We start from the raw sequence: 17,239 nt of genomic DNA, 5'->3' as shown, positions 1-17,239 counted from the left end.
GGGAACGAAGGAAGGAAGGGAGAAATCCAGTGCATAGCCTTCTAAGCCACACATCCTTCCATGCAGTTGTTTTCAATAATAAAGCCAGTATTTTCATCTCCATTGCCTAATGCCTCTAACTGTTGCCCAGCTGATTCTGAATTCAGCAGGGAAGAGGCATGTTATCTATCACCCCGCTGCGAGCCTCCAGAAAACTGAATACAGATTTGGAGAATGCAGCCAGGCACTGTGTCAAGCGCTTATAGTGCTAGCTACTCTAGAAGCTGAGGCAGAGGATCGCTGGAGCCCAGAAGTTCGAGGCTGCAGTGAGCTATCATCGCACCACTGTGCTCCAGCCTGGGCAACAGAGCAAGACCCTTCTTTAAAAAATATATATATATATATATATATATATTTATATATGTAACAAGTTGGGGAATGCTAGAGTAGAAGGCAGTGAGGGTCTTTCCCCCATGCACGGAGCATGAGTCAGGAAACGGCTGTGTGGCAGAGTTCACAAGGGAGGCAGGGTAGTCTCAACCCTGGGGCACAGCTGCAGTGTCCTGCTCTTCCCAGGCGCTTCCTTGGCACACCCGGTGAAGCTGGGGAACAGATGACTCTGCCCAGCCAGCTCTCCTAGGGCCCTCTCAGGTATGGATGGCAGGAATCAAAGCCCAGTATACACAGTCTTTATTTATTGGAAGTCCTGATATCCAGGAAAGCCAGGCCCGTGGCCAGGGCTCGGGACTCCATCTGGTAACTCTGCAAGGGAGGGGGGTTGGGGAGAGTCATTCATGTCCAGTTTTCCTGCAGTCAGAGGAGTCCTCAGGAGGCAGGAAGTGGCTTTGCCTGTGGAGAAAGCACATCAACAACTAGTGGCACCTCCTGTGTGCCCAGCCTGGGGAACCTATGTAGACACCACAGAGGGAGACCCTGCAGAGCCCACAGTCTGGAGGGAGAAGGGTGTCAGGCAATGACCTTGGCCCTGAGCCATGTGAAAATGTCAGCTGTGGTGAAGTGTCATGGCGGGCAGAGAAGGCGCCATTCTGCTGTATTTACAGAGCACCTGCCGTGTACCCAGCAGGCAAAACTCTCTGACTCAAGCAGGGAGAGACAGAAAACAAATATGTTAACACTGGAGAAATTCTATGAAGAAAATTTAATCAGGGTAAAGAGCAGAGGTGTGTGTGGTATGGGAGGGACATGTACCACTTAAATTGTCAGCCACAAAAACACAGGACATTCTGTAAAGTCTGTATGCCATGCTGTAGGAGATGAGAATGTTTGTGTTCGCTATTGTGTAGACCAGACAACGTGGGAGGCCCACACCTCACTGCCCCTAGCTAGGAGGGAAAAATCGTTAACTGGGATGCCACCCCCAGGAAAGACGGGATGACGAGGAGGAGCTGATTGTAGTTACTCTGAGTGCACTGGAAAGCCACAAGAAGGTTTTAGAGGGGAAAGATCTGACCTAAGTCCCTGTAGTCCCTGTTTTTTTTTTCTTGTTTGTTTTTTGTTTTTTGTGTTTTTTTGGAAGACAGAGTCTCGCTCTATCGCCCAGGCTAGAGTGCAATGGTGCAATCTTGGCTCACTGCAATCTCTGCCTCCTGGGTTCAAGCAATTCTCCTGCCTCAGCCTCCCTAGTAGCTGGGATTACAGGTACCTGCCACCACACCTGGCTAATATTTTGTATTTTCAGTAGAGATGGGGTTTCATCATGTTGGCCAGGCTGGTCTCGAACTCCTGACCTCAGGTGATCCACCCGCCTCGGCCTCCCCAAGTGCTGGGATTACAGGCATGTGCCACCGCGCCCGGCCCTAATTCCCATTTTTAAAAGCTCCTTTGGCTGCCAGGGGAGAGAAGACTGTCAGGGCAGGGGTGGCCACAGGGAGAACAGGGAGAGGCTGGTTGCTGGTCCAGGGAGGGAAGCCGCAAATGGCTCTAAGATAGGAGGATGGGTCTTCACTGTTCATATGCCCAAAAAGCTTGAAAGAGAGAAATGTCCCCAACAGCTGACTGAGAACAGTATGTGATCGTTAGATAATGTTTTCTGAGGAGAAGTAAGTTTCTTCCGGCTCTCAGGAGTAGTAGTTTCTGCCCTTGGGGTCTGAACTCATCACTTATCCCTGCCTTACAAAAACAATTAATGCCTATAGGGCCTGGTAAGAAGGGCATCGCCCCAATCTTCAGCCAGCAGCTCCCCTGACACAGGCATAGGATATGAGCCTTGATGGAGGGGCACAGGGCCCTTGGGAACTTGAAGACAGGGGAGGGGAATGGGTGGGACATCAGGGAGGTTTTCTGAGAGAGGTGCCATCTAAGCTGGAATAGGAATTAGCCAGGAGATGGATTAGGAAGGGCAGTCCCGGCAGAAGGAAATAGCTGGACAAAAGCAGCAGAGATGTGCACTTGAGTAACTGCATGTTCACTGGGGCTGGAACATAGAGCTTAAGGGAGAAAGTGGGAAGAGGTGGGACCATGGGTTGCAGGGACTGCATCCCACAGGGCCCTGTGGGCTGTGCTGGCATTAAGACTTGGGTTGGTGGAAGTAAGAACCATGGAAAGGTTTGTAAGTAGAAGCAGAACATGGTCAGATTTCCTCTGAGATCAGTCTAGGATGATCACCAAGAATGATTGGAAGGTCAAGATGAAGCATGGGGCCCAGGAGAAGGATGGCCTGGTAGCCCAAGAGAGAAGACAGGGCTGCAGGGGCAGAGAGAAGGCCCCAGGAGAGGGTGCTCGGAGGGGCTGGGGAAAGATGTGACTTTCACCTTTGGAGCTCACAGTCCAGTGAGGAGGGCAGTAAACATCTAAAATAGCATTTTTCAACCTTTTCCCATTACTGCCTCTCCTCAGGAGTCATTTTAGACTTTTGTTCTAATTGCCCAACCATGAGACTTACATATCACAGATATACTGTATATCTGGCTTACATATTAGATACATTTAAAAGAGTGAGCTTTTTTTTGGCCACCTCAGCCCAGCCCCTCTCCAGTTGCAGATGAAGAGTAGTGGGAGAGAGAGGGTGAGGGAGGAGGTGGATGAAGTCAGCCTAGGGAAGAACACAGAGAACCCAGCAAGGACCTGGAATTTTATTGTCAATGTGATGCAAAGCCACTGGAGAGATTTAAGCATAGGTGTAATGAGACCAGATTTCAGTCCTAACATGCTCACCCAGGCCGCTTTATGGAGGCAAGAAAAGAGGGAGGAAGGGAGACCAGGGAGAAGGCTGGGGCAGGTATCCTGGAGGTGGAGGGTGTGGGTGGTGGTGTAAAGCAGGGGCTATATGGGGCAAGAAGTGATGATGTTCTGGATTCTGGATGCATGGCAAAGGCCTGTGTGGTGGTGGGGTGGGGCTGAGGATGACTCCTAAGTCTTTACCCTGAACAACCAGAAGGATGAAGGGGATGTGGTGGAGAAAAGAGATGAACTGAGATGAGCCCCTCTTACCTCCACAGTTGTAGGTGAGCGTGGTGGCTGCACCTGCTCAGCGCACTGCAGGAAGCGGCGCATATGCTCCGCACAGTTGCCCACAGCTGCCTCGTTCTGTCGAAGACACTCCTCGAAGGCCTCAAAAGGCTGAGCACAGGCCTGGCGGATCTGGCGGATGATTGGGCTGTGGGGGTAGGGCAGTTGAGCCTCTGGGAGATTCCCACCTCACTGCCCACCCCCCACACTGTCTCATACTTGCCCACACTCACTGGGAGGATGTGCATTGGGCAATGCTCATCTTAAGGTAGTGACAGTCCCGCTGCCAGGATTCCGGCTTGGCCGCCACACACTGGCCATACTGCTCCAGCTCCCGGCCACAGTAGCGAGCGGTGACCTCCAGAGCTGCCTGCCTGTGGGACAGGATGGGCTGAGGATCGTTCCAGGCAGCAGGCAAGCAAGGGAATCCGTTGTTTTTTTTTTTAATTTTTTAGAGACAGGGTCTCACTGTGGCCCAGGCTGGAGTGCAGTGGCATGATCATAGCTCACTGTAGCCACCAACTCCTGGATTCAAGAGATCTTCCTGCCTCAACGTCCTAAGTAGCTGGAACCACAGGCATAAGCCACCATGCCCAGCTAATTTTTTATGTTTTGTAGAGACAGGGTCTTGCTATGTTGCCCAGGCTGGTATTGAACCCCTCAGCTCAAGTGATCCTCCCACTTAGACTTCCCAAAGTGCTAGGATTACAGGCATGAGCTATGGTGCTTGGCAAAGACAGGGAGTTCTGGTCTGGGTCTGAAGTAGGACTAGGCGTTCAGGGCAGATGTGGGAGTCTGAAGGATCCTGAGATGGGGCCAAAGAAGCGCAGAGGTGAGGCCTAGCCCTGGGGCTTGTAAAGCAGAAGGGGAGCTTCTGGGGAGAGAGTGGAGGTTCTAAAACAAGGTCTGATTAATCTAAGGTAGGCCTTCTGGGTCCTAGAAGACAGGCCTTGAAATCCAGGCATCCCCCAGTAGGCCTGAGGATCATGCAGAGAAGACTTAGGGACTTAGAAGTAAGATCTAGAATTCCAGGGAGAGAGCTTCAGAGCCCTAAATGGGTTTGGGGATTCTAAAAGTGAGGTTTAGAGGTCCAGGAGGTGGGGTCTCAGGTCCTGGGGAAGAGTGTCTTAGCCAAAGAGTCTTCAAGATGAAACCTGAGGCCGTGGTGTGGGACTCAAGTCCCAGGGGCATGAGGTCTGGAAGCCCTGGATGAGGTTGGTGCTCTGGGAATCCTGGGCAAGGTCAGAGTGGTCTAGGAACAAGTCTATGGACCCTATAGGTGAGGACTGGGGTCCTGGGCAGATCTGGAAGGTTCAATAGGTAAAGTTTGGTGATCAAGGGGGAGGAATCTGGAGCTCTGAGGACGGGTGTAGGAGTCCTAGAGGTCCCTAAATAGGTCTGTAGTCTTAGGATTTCGGTGTGAAGGGCCTGACCAGGGGTACTGGGGGCAGAGCTTGGGTGAAGAGTGACTGGACCGAACTCCTAAACCGCTGCGAGAGGGGGCGGGGCCTAAACGCTTAGAGGGCGGGGCTTGGGCATGCGGAGGGTTGTAACTCGTGAGGGAAGGCGCTGAATCCTGAGGGTCAGATCTCCAAGAAAGAGGGAGGCTGGTCCTAATTGCGGAGGTCCTAGACTAGGTCTAGATCACTGGGTAAGAGAAGGGGAGCGGCCGCACGTATACGGTAGGCGCTCTCACTACTCACATCTCGAGACTTTTGCCGGCGTAGGTCTGTCCGGGGGGAACGACCCGCCTTTTCCGGTATCGGTTGTCATGGCGGCGCCCAGCCCAGCCTGTTTTTTTCCGGTAGCCAATTGAACTAACAACACTTTGCCTTTAGGACTAATCTGTCATGGCGGCGCCCTACCTCTTCTTCCGGTCCCGACTCGTCATGGCGGGGCCCTGAGTAGCCACTTCCGCCCTCTTCTGGCTAGAGTCATCCCTATTTCCGGCTTGCCATGGCAGCGCCCGGGGTTCAACGGAAGTAAGCAATGGAAAGTACGGTGGTGCCTCCGCTGCAAAGAGAATGCGCCGCTGAGTTGCGCTGCACGTCGCGGGATTGAGCCGCAGACACAAGCGCTCCAAGTCTCCGACTGGAGCTGGTGGGAAGCGGCTACTGTTGCTGCGGCGTCTCAACACGTTGTTTCCATTTTGGTTGGGTGCTGTGGCGATAGGCTGTTGGACTCAGGGATAGGGGGCCTGATTCCTAACGCCACGCTGCCACCATCGGCCTTGCGCAGACGCTGATAGTCCTCCTGGCACCCTGGTTCATGCGAGCGCTTGGAACAGGAGGGAAGAGGGAGTCAAACCTGCCGAAATAATTCGGCGTGGGCCTCCCGTTTGGTCAGCCTGGGTGACCCAGACGTTCCTCCATCCCTTAGTGTAGGCCAGGACAGACATGGTGTTTAATCCCGAGTCCATAAGACTATCAAGCCAGTTACTTCCTCTCTTTGTAATTAATTCCTCCTAGTGTAGCAACATTTCCCCCTCCCTTCTCATCTGTCTTAAAAGTGTGAGGTTAGACATGGGCGTGAGTTTCCCCACTTAAAAGACTGGATATCCCCTGGTCAGAGAACTGAGCATCAGTCCTGCCATTTAGTTTGCAGATCTTTCAAGACTCTAGTCAAAATGAGCAGAACACTTTGCAGTTAATCATAGAGTTGAAGATGAACGAGAGCTACTTGACTGTGAACTAGTAACGACCACTTGGAGTCTCAGTGTGTCTGTAAAATGATGATGATGACAGTGACATCATAGAGGACATAGTGCAAGTGAACAGTTTGATACTGAGCTTTGAGCCTCAGGAGTTCTGGATAAGTGAGAGCTCTGCAGGAGGCTGTAACCATGAGCTACCCTGGTTGGCAGTTGACATCCGAGGACCAGCACTGGTCATCTTAATCTGCCATAGGCACAGAAAGCTTTACACCTTGAGATCCCTCCATTCTTCTTAAACTTCCAAGTGTATGTTTGGTGGGAGAAGAGGGGAGGGGATCAACATTTAAAGGCTCTGGAAGGAGTCAGATTAACTGTTTTTGGCTTCAAATGTAGACTGAATCCCTAAACTTTCCTCTGCTGGGAGAATGAAATCTTAACCCATCCCGTTCTCTTGTTGGTACTCAGAAACGGATACCCCAAAGATGTATTTTGACATGCTGAAAAGCTTTAGAAGCTACCTCAGAAGATCTGTCTAACCTTTCTTGTTGGTATGTGGGGGTGGGGATGCCCACAGGTACACAGGGAGGGAGTTTCTGAAATTTTCTTATCTGACCACGAAAGCAAAAAAGAAGTTCAATTGTCTTAAACCCGGTTTCTAGGGATCTCATTAAAGAACTAGGAAAAATCAACCACCTGTTAACAGAAAAACCAAACTGAAATGTCTTAAAGAGGTTTGTTTTGAGCCAATATGAGTGACCATGGCCTGGGAAACACAGGCTTAAGAGGTCCTGAGAAAGTGTGCCTGAGACAGTAGAATTACAGTTTGGTTTTGTACATTTTAGGTGGATAGCAGTTACAAAGACATAAATCAGTACAGGGAAGGTAAAGATTGTGTTCAGCTGGGTGCAGTGGCTCACGCCTGTAATTCCAGCACTTTGGGAGGTCGAGGTGCGTGGATCACTGGAGGTCAGGAGTTCGAGACCAGCCTGGCTAACTTGGCGAAACCCTGTCTCTACAAAAAATACAAAAAATTAGCCAGGCATGGTGGCAGGTGCCTGTAGTCCCAGATATTCAGGAGGCTGAGGCACGAGAATTGTTGCGGAGGTTGTGGTGAGCCGAGATCACACCACTGCACTCCAGCCTGGGTGACAGAGCATGACTCTGTCTCAAAAAAAAAAAAAAAAAAAAAAAAAAATCTACAGTATTTTTATAATACATTTTGTAGTACCACTTATAACCACTTGGATGCGTGGGTTGCCCATTAAATAAAACAGTTTACAGTTGACCCTTGAACAAGATGGATTTAAAGTGTACTGATCCACTTATACTCGGATTTTCTTCTGCCTCTGTCACTCTGAGACCGCAAGACCAACCCCCCTTCCTCCTCCTCAGCCTACTCAATGTGAAGAAGACAAGGGTGGATGCCTTTATGATGATCCACTTCCACTTAATGAATAGTATATTTTCTCTTCCTTACAATTTCCTTAATAACACTTTCTCTCTCGTTTACTATTGCAAGAATACAGTATATAATGCATATATCATACAAAATATGTGTTAATCTACTGTTTATGTCATCAGTAAGACTTCAGATCAACAGCAGGCTATCAGTAGGTAAGTTTTGGGGGAGTCAAAAGTTATATGTGGATTTTCTACTGCATTGTTTAAGGGTCAACTGTAGATTCAAGAACTACCTAGGAGTGTAGAGTTGACTGATAGCACTGGGACTGATAACATCATAACCTGAAGAAGTGTCAACAATTGTAATGGACCCCCAGCAACCCTGGAGTGGGGATGTCTAAAGATGGATGTCATCCACCAGGCAGGAGTTGGTGCTGCCAATGTGTCATGTATTGCAGCCTCTTTTATTGTTATTTATTTTTTGAGACGGCATCTCGCTCTGTCACCCAGGCTGGAGTGCAGTGGCACGATCTCAGCTCACTGCAACCTCCACCTCCCGGGTTCAAGCGATTCTTCTGCCTCAGCCTCCCGAATAGCTGAGACCACAGGCGTGCACACCACGCCCGGCTAGTTTTTGTATTTTTAGTAGAGATGGGGTTCCACCATATTGGCCAGGCTGGTCTGGTAGTCCTGACCTTGTGATCCGCCCATGTCAGCCTCCCAAAGTGCTGACATTACAGGCCTGCAGCCTCTTTTACTACAACAGATAGGAGAGTCACAAGTGTGGCATATGGTGGTGGCTTCTGCATTAGAAACATAGGCCAAGTGTGGTGGCTCATCCCTGTAACTCCCAGCACTTTGGGAAACCGAGGTGGACAGACTGCTTGAGCCCAGGGGTTTGAGACCAGCCTGGGCAACATGGCGAAATTCTGTCTCTACAAAAAGTACAGAAGTTACCTGGGTGTGGTGATGTCATAGATAGTGGATTTATCCTTCCAACACCAACAACTAAAAAATCTGGACAAAATAGGAGACAACAGAGTTCAGACACTGGAAACAAGCATTGTAGCACAGTGGTCCCCAAGAGAAAGGAGACAAATGAAGTGACACTAGTGGCCCGGCTTATGTCTGGAGAGTTAGTTTCCAGGCTACACAGCCCAGGGGTATCCCTGAGTTGGGACAAAGTTGAGAATTTGGAGAGGCCAAGGCAGCTAGAGTTTGTAAGGCAGGGTACCAGAGAGTAGCATAACACAGGCCTGCAAAGGGTTTCCTGCACGTGTAGTGCACAGCATGTCTGTGAATACACTCCTGGAGGCCAAGGGAACCACCAGGAAGGTGCAGGCAGAGCAATCCCTAGAGCTTGCAGTTGTCCATGTTCATGTTCCACCCCCAGCCACAGAGGAGACCATCATTGCACTGGATAAACTACTCAAAGATACTGCCTCTCTAGTGAGGCAAAATTAGCCCTAATGGCTGCTCTGGTCTCACCTAAGTAAGCTTAGAAACACTGAAGCAAGACCTCAGTTCGAAGGAAAATGGAAATATGGTATATGAAATCAAGATCTCCAGATACAGTAAATATAACCCTTATGACAAAAATAGCACAAAGGCCAAGAGACAAGAAAGTGTGTGCTGTTGCTAAGTTGTTCTACTACCTGCGAAATGATAGAATATTACATAAAAGTGCGACAAGTCTAAAGATTTACACTAGAAATTTTAAAAGAAACAACAAAAAATGAAAATGGGGGTAGGCTTATTAGCCAACAATGGAGATAAAAATGAAATAATAAAAAATAAATTAGCCCCGCACAAGTATGTATGGCCATCTGATTTAAACCCTGTCACTCCGGCTGGAGAGCAGTGGTGCGATCACGGCTCACTGCAGCTTTGACTCCCAGGCTCAGATGATCCTCCCACCTCAGCCTCCTAGGGAGCTGGGACTACAGGCGCACACCACCATGCCTGGCTAATTTTTTTTAGTAGAGACGGGGTCTGGCTGTGTTGCCCAGGCTGGTCTCAAACTCCTAGGCTCAAGCAATCATTCCACTTCAGCCTCTCAAAGTGCAGGGATTACAGGTGTGAGCCACTGCACCTTGCCTATGGCCATCTGATTTTTGACAGAAGTGCAAAAGTAATTCAATAAAAGATTGCTTTCAAGTAGCAGTGCTGGAGCAATTGGATACCTACTGGCAGAAAAAAAAAAAAAAGAATCTTGATCTAAACCTTACACCTTGTACAAAATGTACAAAAGTGGAAAATGGATCATAGATTTAAATATAAAGCATAAGACTATAAAACCTTTAGAAAATAACATACAAGAAAATCTTTGGGCTAGGTGAAGAGTTCTTAGACGTAACAGCAAAAACGCAAAAACCCATAAATTGGGCTTCATCAAAATTTAAATTTGTTTCTCTGCAAAATACCTGTGAAGAGGATGAAAAGACAAACTATGGACTGGCAGAAATTATTTGCAAAGCACTTGTGTGACAAAGGCTTTATATCTGGAATATATAATGAAGTCTTGAAAGTCAAAAGTAAGAAGACAAACAATCTGATTAAAAAATGAGCAGCAGACATTTCACTGAAGATATACAGATGGCAAACAAACACATGAAGAGATGTTCAACATCTTCAGCCATTAGAGAAATACAAATTAAAGCCACAATGAGATATCACTACCCATCTATCAGAATGGCTAAAATAAGAAATAGTGGGCTGGTCCAAATGCAATGGTGTTTGCAACAAATTGACCACAACCACTTACAGATTTATTTGTTCTTTTTCCACTCCCACTGCTTCACTTGACTAGCCTTAAAAAAAAAAAAAAAAAAGTGACATCACCAAATGCTGGTTGGTCAGAATGCCAAGAAATGAATCACTCATGCATTGCTGGTAGGAATGTAAAATGGCACAGCCACTGAAAAGTTTGGCAGTTTCTTAAATGAAATATGCAACTACCATATGACCTAGCAATCCCAACCTTGAACATTTGTCCCACGGAAATGAAACTTATGTTTACACAATAACCTGTATAGTAGTTCTCCTTATCTGCAGTTTTCCAGTTTTGCTTTGCTTTTTTTTTGAGACTCTAGTCTTGCTCTGTTGCCCAGGTTAGTGTGCAGTGGCGTGATCTTGGCTCACTGCAACCTCTGCCTCCTGGGTTCCAGTGATTCTCCTGTCTCAGCCTCCTGAGTAGCTGGGATTACAGGCGTGTGCCACCACACCCAGCTACTTTTTGTATTTTTAATACAGACCAGGTTTCCCCATGATGGCCAGGCTGGTCTCAAACTCCTGACCTCAAGTGCTCAGTACACCTTGGCCTGCCAAAGTCCTGGATTACAGGCATGCACCGCCGCGCCCAGCCAGTTTTGCTTTATTACGTAGTTTAAGTTACCCACAGCCTGAAAATATGTGAGTACAGTATATTTTGAGGCCACAGTCATTTAATTACAGTATAATTATTCTATTTATTGTTGTCAATCTCTTACAGTGCCTAATTAAACTTCATCAAAGGTATGTGTGTATAGGAAAAAAATATAGTATATATAGTACATATAGCACATATGGATAGTGTATATACCATGGTTTCAGACACTCACTGGGAGTCTTGGGACATATTCTTCAAGGATAAAGGGAGACTATTATACATGATTGTTCAGATCAGCTTTATTGTTAATGTCCCAAACTGGAAACAACCAAAATGTTTAAGGTGAATGGTTAAACTATGCACATATATACTATGTATATATGCTATGTACATAGTATATCCATACTATGGAGTACTATATAGCAACAAATAGGAATTAACTATTGATATATGCAACTACCTGAATGTATCTCAAGGGAATTGAATGAACAGGCCATTCTCAAAAGATTATACTTCATGATCCCATTTACATAAGATTCTTGAAATAGGAAAACTATAAAGAACAGATTAGTGATTTCCAGGGATTAGAAATGGGGGACAGAGATAAAAGGATAGTATGGCAGAGCTCTGTGATGACAGAACAGCTCTGTATCTTGCTTATGTGGGTGTTTTCGTCAGTCTACACAGGTGATAAAATGAAATAGAACTGTTTACCACACACAACACAAACGAGTGCTAGTAAAATGGGTGAAATTTGAATAAGCTCTGTGGACTGTCCCAATGTCAATTTCTTAGTGGTGAATCTACAATCTACAATCAAAAAGCTAAAAAATGCTTTTTTGGGGAAATGTTTTTAGTGCTGCTATAAATAGAAATGGAGAGATGGACAATAGACCTCAGCTGTGGGATCGTTCAGTAGACAACCTGGAATAGTGTGCAAAAGTGTATGGCTGCGATTCTATTAACAGCAGGCAGAAATGTCAGTCAATAGAATCCAGTTTTTCCTTATTCTTCTCAACCAGTTTCCTGAAGCAAAGCCTATCTTTTCTATTAAATAGTTTTTTTCTTTTGCCTTTTTTTTTTTTTTTTTTTTTTGAGACGGGGTCTTACTCTGTTGCTCAGGCTGGAGTGTAGTGGCACAATTTTGGTTCACTGCAGCCTGGACCTTCCGGGCTCAGGAGATTCTCCCACCTCAGCCTCCTGTGTAGCTGGAACTACAGGCGTGTACCACTACACCAGGCTAATTTTTTTTGTAGAGATGGGGTTTCCCCATGTTACCCAGGCTGGACTTGAATTCCTGGGCTCAGCCAGGAATTCAACCTGCTGAGCCAGTGTTGGGATTATGGGTGTGAGCCACTGCACCCAGTCTTTTTTATTTATAGAGACTGGGTCCTGCTCTGTCACCCAGGCTGGAATGCAGTGGCACAATCTCGGCTCACTGCAGCCTCGACCTTTTGGGTTCAAGCAATCCTCCCACCTCCCACCTCAGCCTCCGAGTAGCTGCGACTACAGGGGTGTGCCACCATGCTTAGCTAATTTTTTTGTCATTAGTCTCAGCCCAGGCTGGTCTAGAACTCCTAGGCACAAATGATTGCTCCTGCCTAGGCCTCCTAAAATGTTGGGATTACTGGCGTGAGCCACCATGCCCGTCCTGCTAAGCCTATCTTGAATGATAGATTTTTCTGAGTCTTTTCCTATCTGCCTTATTTTATAATTAGTGACAGACCATCTAAACCAAACTCAGGAAAGAATTACCTTAGGAAAGCTTTCTTCATCAAAAAACATCCTATAATTGCACAAGTATATACAAGATGATCTATTATCAACAGTTTATAATGGCCAAAGATAAGTAGGCAGAGTATTTGCAGAAAAAAGTTATAATGGCCAAAGAATGGAACAACTCAAATACACAGGGGATGGTATATCCGTACAATAAAAAAAAAAAAAAAAAAATACTGTACACAGGAAAGAAAACATAAGCGGCACTCTACACACTGCTATGAAAGCAGGTCAATATAAATGCAGAAAAAAGCCAAGTACAGAAGTGTAGACTAAATATAAAATACTCACTGGCGGCCAGGTGCAGTGGCTCACACCTGTAATCCCAGCATCTTGGGAGGCCGAGGTGGGTGAATCACTTGAGGTCAGGGTCTTTAAGACAGGGTCTTCCTGTATTACCCAGGCTGGCCTTGAACTCCTGCACTTAAATGATCCTCCTCAGCCGCTCAAATAGCAGGGACTACAGATGCACAGCACCATGCCTGGCTTCCAAAATGGATGAATCTTATTTCACTATCCTAAGTGAAATAAGCCAGTCACAGGACAAATATTGCATGATACCACTATATGAGATATCTATAATAGTCAAACTCGTAGAAACAGGGTAGAAGAGTGGTTGCTAGGGGCCCGGGAAATGGAGAGTTGTTCAACAGGTATAAAGCTTCAGTTATGCAAGACAAGTAAGGTCTAAAGATCTGTTGCACAACATGGTGCCTATAATTAACAATACTATATCGTACACTAAAAGATTTGTTAAGAGGGTAGGTCTTGAGTTACGTGTTCTTACCACAGAAAACAAAACAAAAACTCAACAGCAACCAAAAAGCAAAAAACAAAGGGGCAGGAGGAAACTTGTGGAGATGACAGATATGTTTATTACCCTGATTGTGGTGATGGTATCAAAGGTGTGTACATATAGTCTAACCCGTCAAATTGTATTCATTACATATGTAACAACTGTACTTCTATAAAGCTGTAAAATACACTGTAACTGTTTGTTTTTACTTCAATGTGGCTATAAGAAAATATAAGGCCAGGCGCGGTGGCTCAAGCCTGTAATCCCAGCACTTTGGGAGGCCGAGACGGGCGGATCACGAGGTCAGGAGATTGAGACCATCCTGGCTAACACGGTGAAACCCCGTCTCTACTAAAAAAATACAAAAAACTAGCCGGGCGAGGTGGCGGGCGCCTGTGGTCCCAGCTACTCGGGAGGCTGAGGCAGGAGAATGGCGTGAACCTGGGAGGCGGAGCTTGCAGTGAGCTGAGGTCCGGCCACTGCACTCCAGCCTGGGCGACAGAGCGAGACTCCGTCTCAAAAAAAAAAAAAAAAAAGAAAATGTAAAATTACATTATATTACAGCTTGCATTCTATTTGTATAGTACTGTCCTGCTCAAGATGGATTAACAGGTGTGTGACAGTCACTGCCTGCTGAAAGCAGGGTGTAGGGAACCTGGGGTTGGAAAGGAGACTTATCACTGTATGTTCTTCCATTTATCAATATTTCATATTTTGAGAAGACATGAGATTTTTGAACAAATATACAGAAAATCATTGTCAACAGTTAATCTACCAGCGAGATTCAAACGTTGCATTCTTGGTTTTCAGATTTTGGTTGAGAGTTCTAACACCCTTGAAAAATCTCAAGAGTAACCTGGTAATAATATCTTTATTGAACTAAAATTACATTTTGCTTTAATCTGATAGGCCTCCTAATCCAAAAGGTCAACATCAAGTTAAACAACATCCAGTTTCACTTTGATGTTCATAGCTGCCAATTCAGCTACAAAATACCGAAAAACGTAAGGCACAGAAACAGTATCAATAGTGTCACTGCGATTACACAGAGTACAGTTGTATTTTCTGTTGCGCATGGCAGACCAAGAAGGGGGTGGCTTCTCCAATAGTGGAGAGAGTAAACTGCCACACTTCACACACACATGGGCTACTGACCGATCCGAGCAGTTGAAGAGGCGGTCATGAAGGAGAAAAGATGTACCGTGAGCTAAAAGCGCATCCCGTTCCATCTCCCCAAAACGGATTCCACCCTGGACATTTCTTCCCCCAATAGGCTGGTTGGTGACTCTGTCTCGGGCTCCAGTTGTCCTTACTTGAAATTTGTCTGAGACCATATGGCGTAAGCGCTGATAATAAACCACTCCTATGAAGATGTCTGCTTCCAGTTCTAGCCCACTGATGCCACTGTATAACCTCTCAGTGCCATAGAAATTGTAGCCAGCAGCCTTTAACATCTCACCAAAGTATTGTAAGGCCGAGTTCTCCTCTGAGAAGATGAAGGGCGTAGCATCATGGCAGAGACCATGCAAAGCTGCAGACTTCCCGGCCATACTCTCAATTAACATCCCGATGGTCATGCGGGATGGAAAACCATGGGGATTGAACAGAATGTCTGGGACCATCCCACTCTCAGTAAAAGGCATGTCCTCAGCCGGCCACAATCTGCTCAAAATGCCCTTCTGCCCATGACGACTGGCAAATTTATCTCCGATAGTTGGGTTCCGAGGCACTCTCATAGTGATGCAAACACACTTGAATTTTCCACTCCCAGTGTCATTACTGCACACTTTGATGTTATCCACAACACAATTTTCTTTACTCCTAGGAAAAAGTAAACCGTATAAGGTCAGGCTCTTTGTTTAAACTTATAGAGGTAAGTTTCATTGATATAATTAGTGCTTCATATAGGATATTTGTAAAACACATTTTTTTTTTTTTTTTTTGATGAGACAGGGTCTCACTCTGTTGCCCAGGCTGGAGAGGGGTGGTGCGATTACAGCTCACTGCAGCCTTGACTTTCCAAGTTCAAGCAATCCTCCCACCTTAGCCTCCTCAGTAGTTGGGACTACAGGTACATGTCACTAGGCTTGGCTAATTTTTAAATTTTTTGTAGAGATAGGGTCCCACTACATTGCCCAGACTGATCTTGAACTCCTGGGCTTAAGGGAACCTCCCATTTTGGTCTCCCAAACTGTCGGGATTGCAGGTGTGAACTACTGTGCCCGGCCTGCAAAACTCATTCTTACCTTTATTCTCCAACACAAACAGAGATGGTATGAATAGAACTATTGGTGATATTCACTACAGAATTATGTTCATCTGAAGGAAAACTAGCAACAAAGGCAACTGAAAAATTATTATGAAGGCCTACTGAAATAAATTATATTGTAAAATAAGCTAAAATAAGCCATTTTTCATAAGAGGTATGAGCTCAACATTTTGGCTAGGAAACATTGCTAACATTGTATATGATAAAGATGACAAAGTTTGGATAATACAGTTTTTTAAAAAAGCACAAATAGGCCAGGCATGGTGGCTTACACCTGTAATCCTAGCACTTTGGGAGGCTGAAGCAGGTGGATCACTTGAGCCCAGGAGTTCGAGACCCTCCTGGGCAACATGGTGAAACCATCTCTACTAAAAATACAAAAAATTAGCTGGGCATGGTGGTGCGTGCCTGTAGTCCCAGCTACTTAAAGGTTGAGGCGAGAGGATTGCTCACTCCACTGCACTCCAGCCTGGCTAGCACACTGAGACCCCATCTCAAAAAACAAACAAACAAAAACCAGCTTGGATACCCAAACTTACTTATAGTACATCACAAAACTTTCCCCAGTGTTGAGGTTTAGGTAGCTGTAATACGGATCTCCATACTGCAGTTTTGCTCCTATAAACGGCAATCCATCGTCATCTAACTTCTGCAAAACCCGTGGGTCACCAGGTTTGATTCCAAACACCAGGCTACTATCTCCTTGTTTAATTTTTTCAGAGAGGTCTATAAACTCAGACTTGTAGACACTTCCATGGGCAAAGCCTCGTTCCCAGGAGGCCTTATTCACAATCTGTGAAGTAAAAGAATCGTTAATTTAAAAGACTGAGGCCAAGTGAGGATTTTCAAAATAAAACTAGGTGGGACTATAATACTTGGTTTAGGATAACTGGCATCACATTTTAACTCTCCTCACATTTTCCAAATCACTGATACTAACTACAAAAACGCAGACATGGCCGGGCACAGTGGCTCATGCCTGTAATTCCAGCACTTTGGGAGGCTGAGGCAGGCGGATCACTTGAGGTCAGGAGTTAGAGACCAGCCTGGCCAACATGGTGAAACTCCATCTCTACTAAAAATAAAAAATCAGCCAGGCGTGGTGGCGGGTGCCTATAGTCCCAGCTACTCGAGAGGCTGAGGCAGGAGAATTGCTTGAACCCAGAAGGCAGAGGTTGCAGTGAGCCAAGATCGTGCCACTGCACTCCAGCCTGGACAATAGAGCAAGACTCTGGCTCAAAAAAAAAACAAAAAAACAAAAAAAGAAACACCGGGCCGGGCGCGGTGGCTCAAGCCTGTAATCTCAGCACTTTGGGAGGCCGAGACGGGCCTCCCAAAGGTCAGGAGATCGAGACCATCCTGGCTAACCTGGTGAAACCCCGTCTCTACTAAAAAAAAAAAACAAAAAAAAAACTAGCCGGGTGAGGTGGCGGGCGCCTGTGGTCCCAGCTATTCAGGAGGCTGAGGCAGGAGAATGGCATAAACCCGGGAGGCGGAGCTTGCAGTGAGCTGAGATCCGGCCACTGC

At 46.3% G+C, this 17,239-nt stretch overlaps 2 protein-coding genes across 4 annotated transcripts in view; both read right to left on the bottom strand.

Annotated features, from left to right (window-relative positions):
• Positions 1-652: 652 nt before the first annotated feature.
• On the bottom strand, positions 653-5,359 carry CHCHD5 (coiled-coil-helix-coiled-coil-helix domain containing 5). The gene is made up of 4 exons (XM_023194944.3): positions 5,151-5,359; positions 3,681-3,821; positions 3,430-3,595; positions 653-828 (listed from the first exon to the last, which is right to left on the bottom strand). Coding segments are annotated over exons 1-4 (333 nt in total). The 5' UTR covers positions 5,153-5,359; the 3' UTR covers positions 653-804.
• Positions 5,360-14,128: 8,769 nt separating this feature from the next.
• The window catches only part of POLR1B (RNA polymerase I subunit B), a 34,516-nt gene continuing 31,405 nt past the window's right edge, over positions 14,129-17,239 (bottom strand). For 2 of the 3 annotated variants that reach the window (XM_023194920.2, XM_023194923.2), the window contains 2 exons: positions 16,252-16,505; positions 14,129-15,279 (listed from right to left, as the gene is read on the bottom strand). In XM_023194920.2, the coding sequence (XP_023050688.2) occupies positions 14,382-15,279; positions 16,252-16,505 (1,152 nt within the window). In that variant the 3' untranslated portion in view covers positions 14,129-14,381. The remainder of the gene's footprint in view (positions 15,280-16,251; positions 16,506-17,239) is intronic. The other variant, XM_023194921.2, reaches the window with a different exon arrangement.

The sequence above is a fragment of the Piliocolobus tephrosceles genome, chromosome 15 (assembly GCF_002776525.5).
Source record: "Piliocolobus tephrosceles isolate RC106 chromosome 15, ASM277652v3, whole genome shotgun sequence".
Lineage (NCBI taxonomy): Eukaryota > Metazoa > Chordata > Mammalia > Primates > Cercopithecidae > Piliocolobus > Piliocolobus tephrosceles.
This window is presented reverse-complemented; position numbering and strand designations above follow the sequence as displayed.

Bases quoted from the DNA above. Each gene is read 5' to 3' on its own strand.
- CHCHD5 (XM_023194944.3), bottom strand. The intron at 3,596-3,680 runs GTGAGTGTGGGC...CTACCCCCACAG, and splicing joins GCCCAATGCACATCCTCCCA to CCCAATCATCCGCCAGATCC. The intron at 829-3,429 runs GTAAGAGGGGCT...CTTTCTCCACAG, and splicing joins GCTCACCTACAACTGTGGAG to GCAAAGCCACTTCCTGCCTC.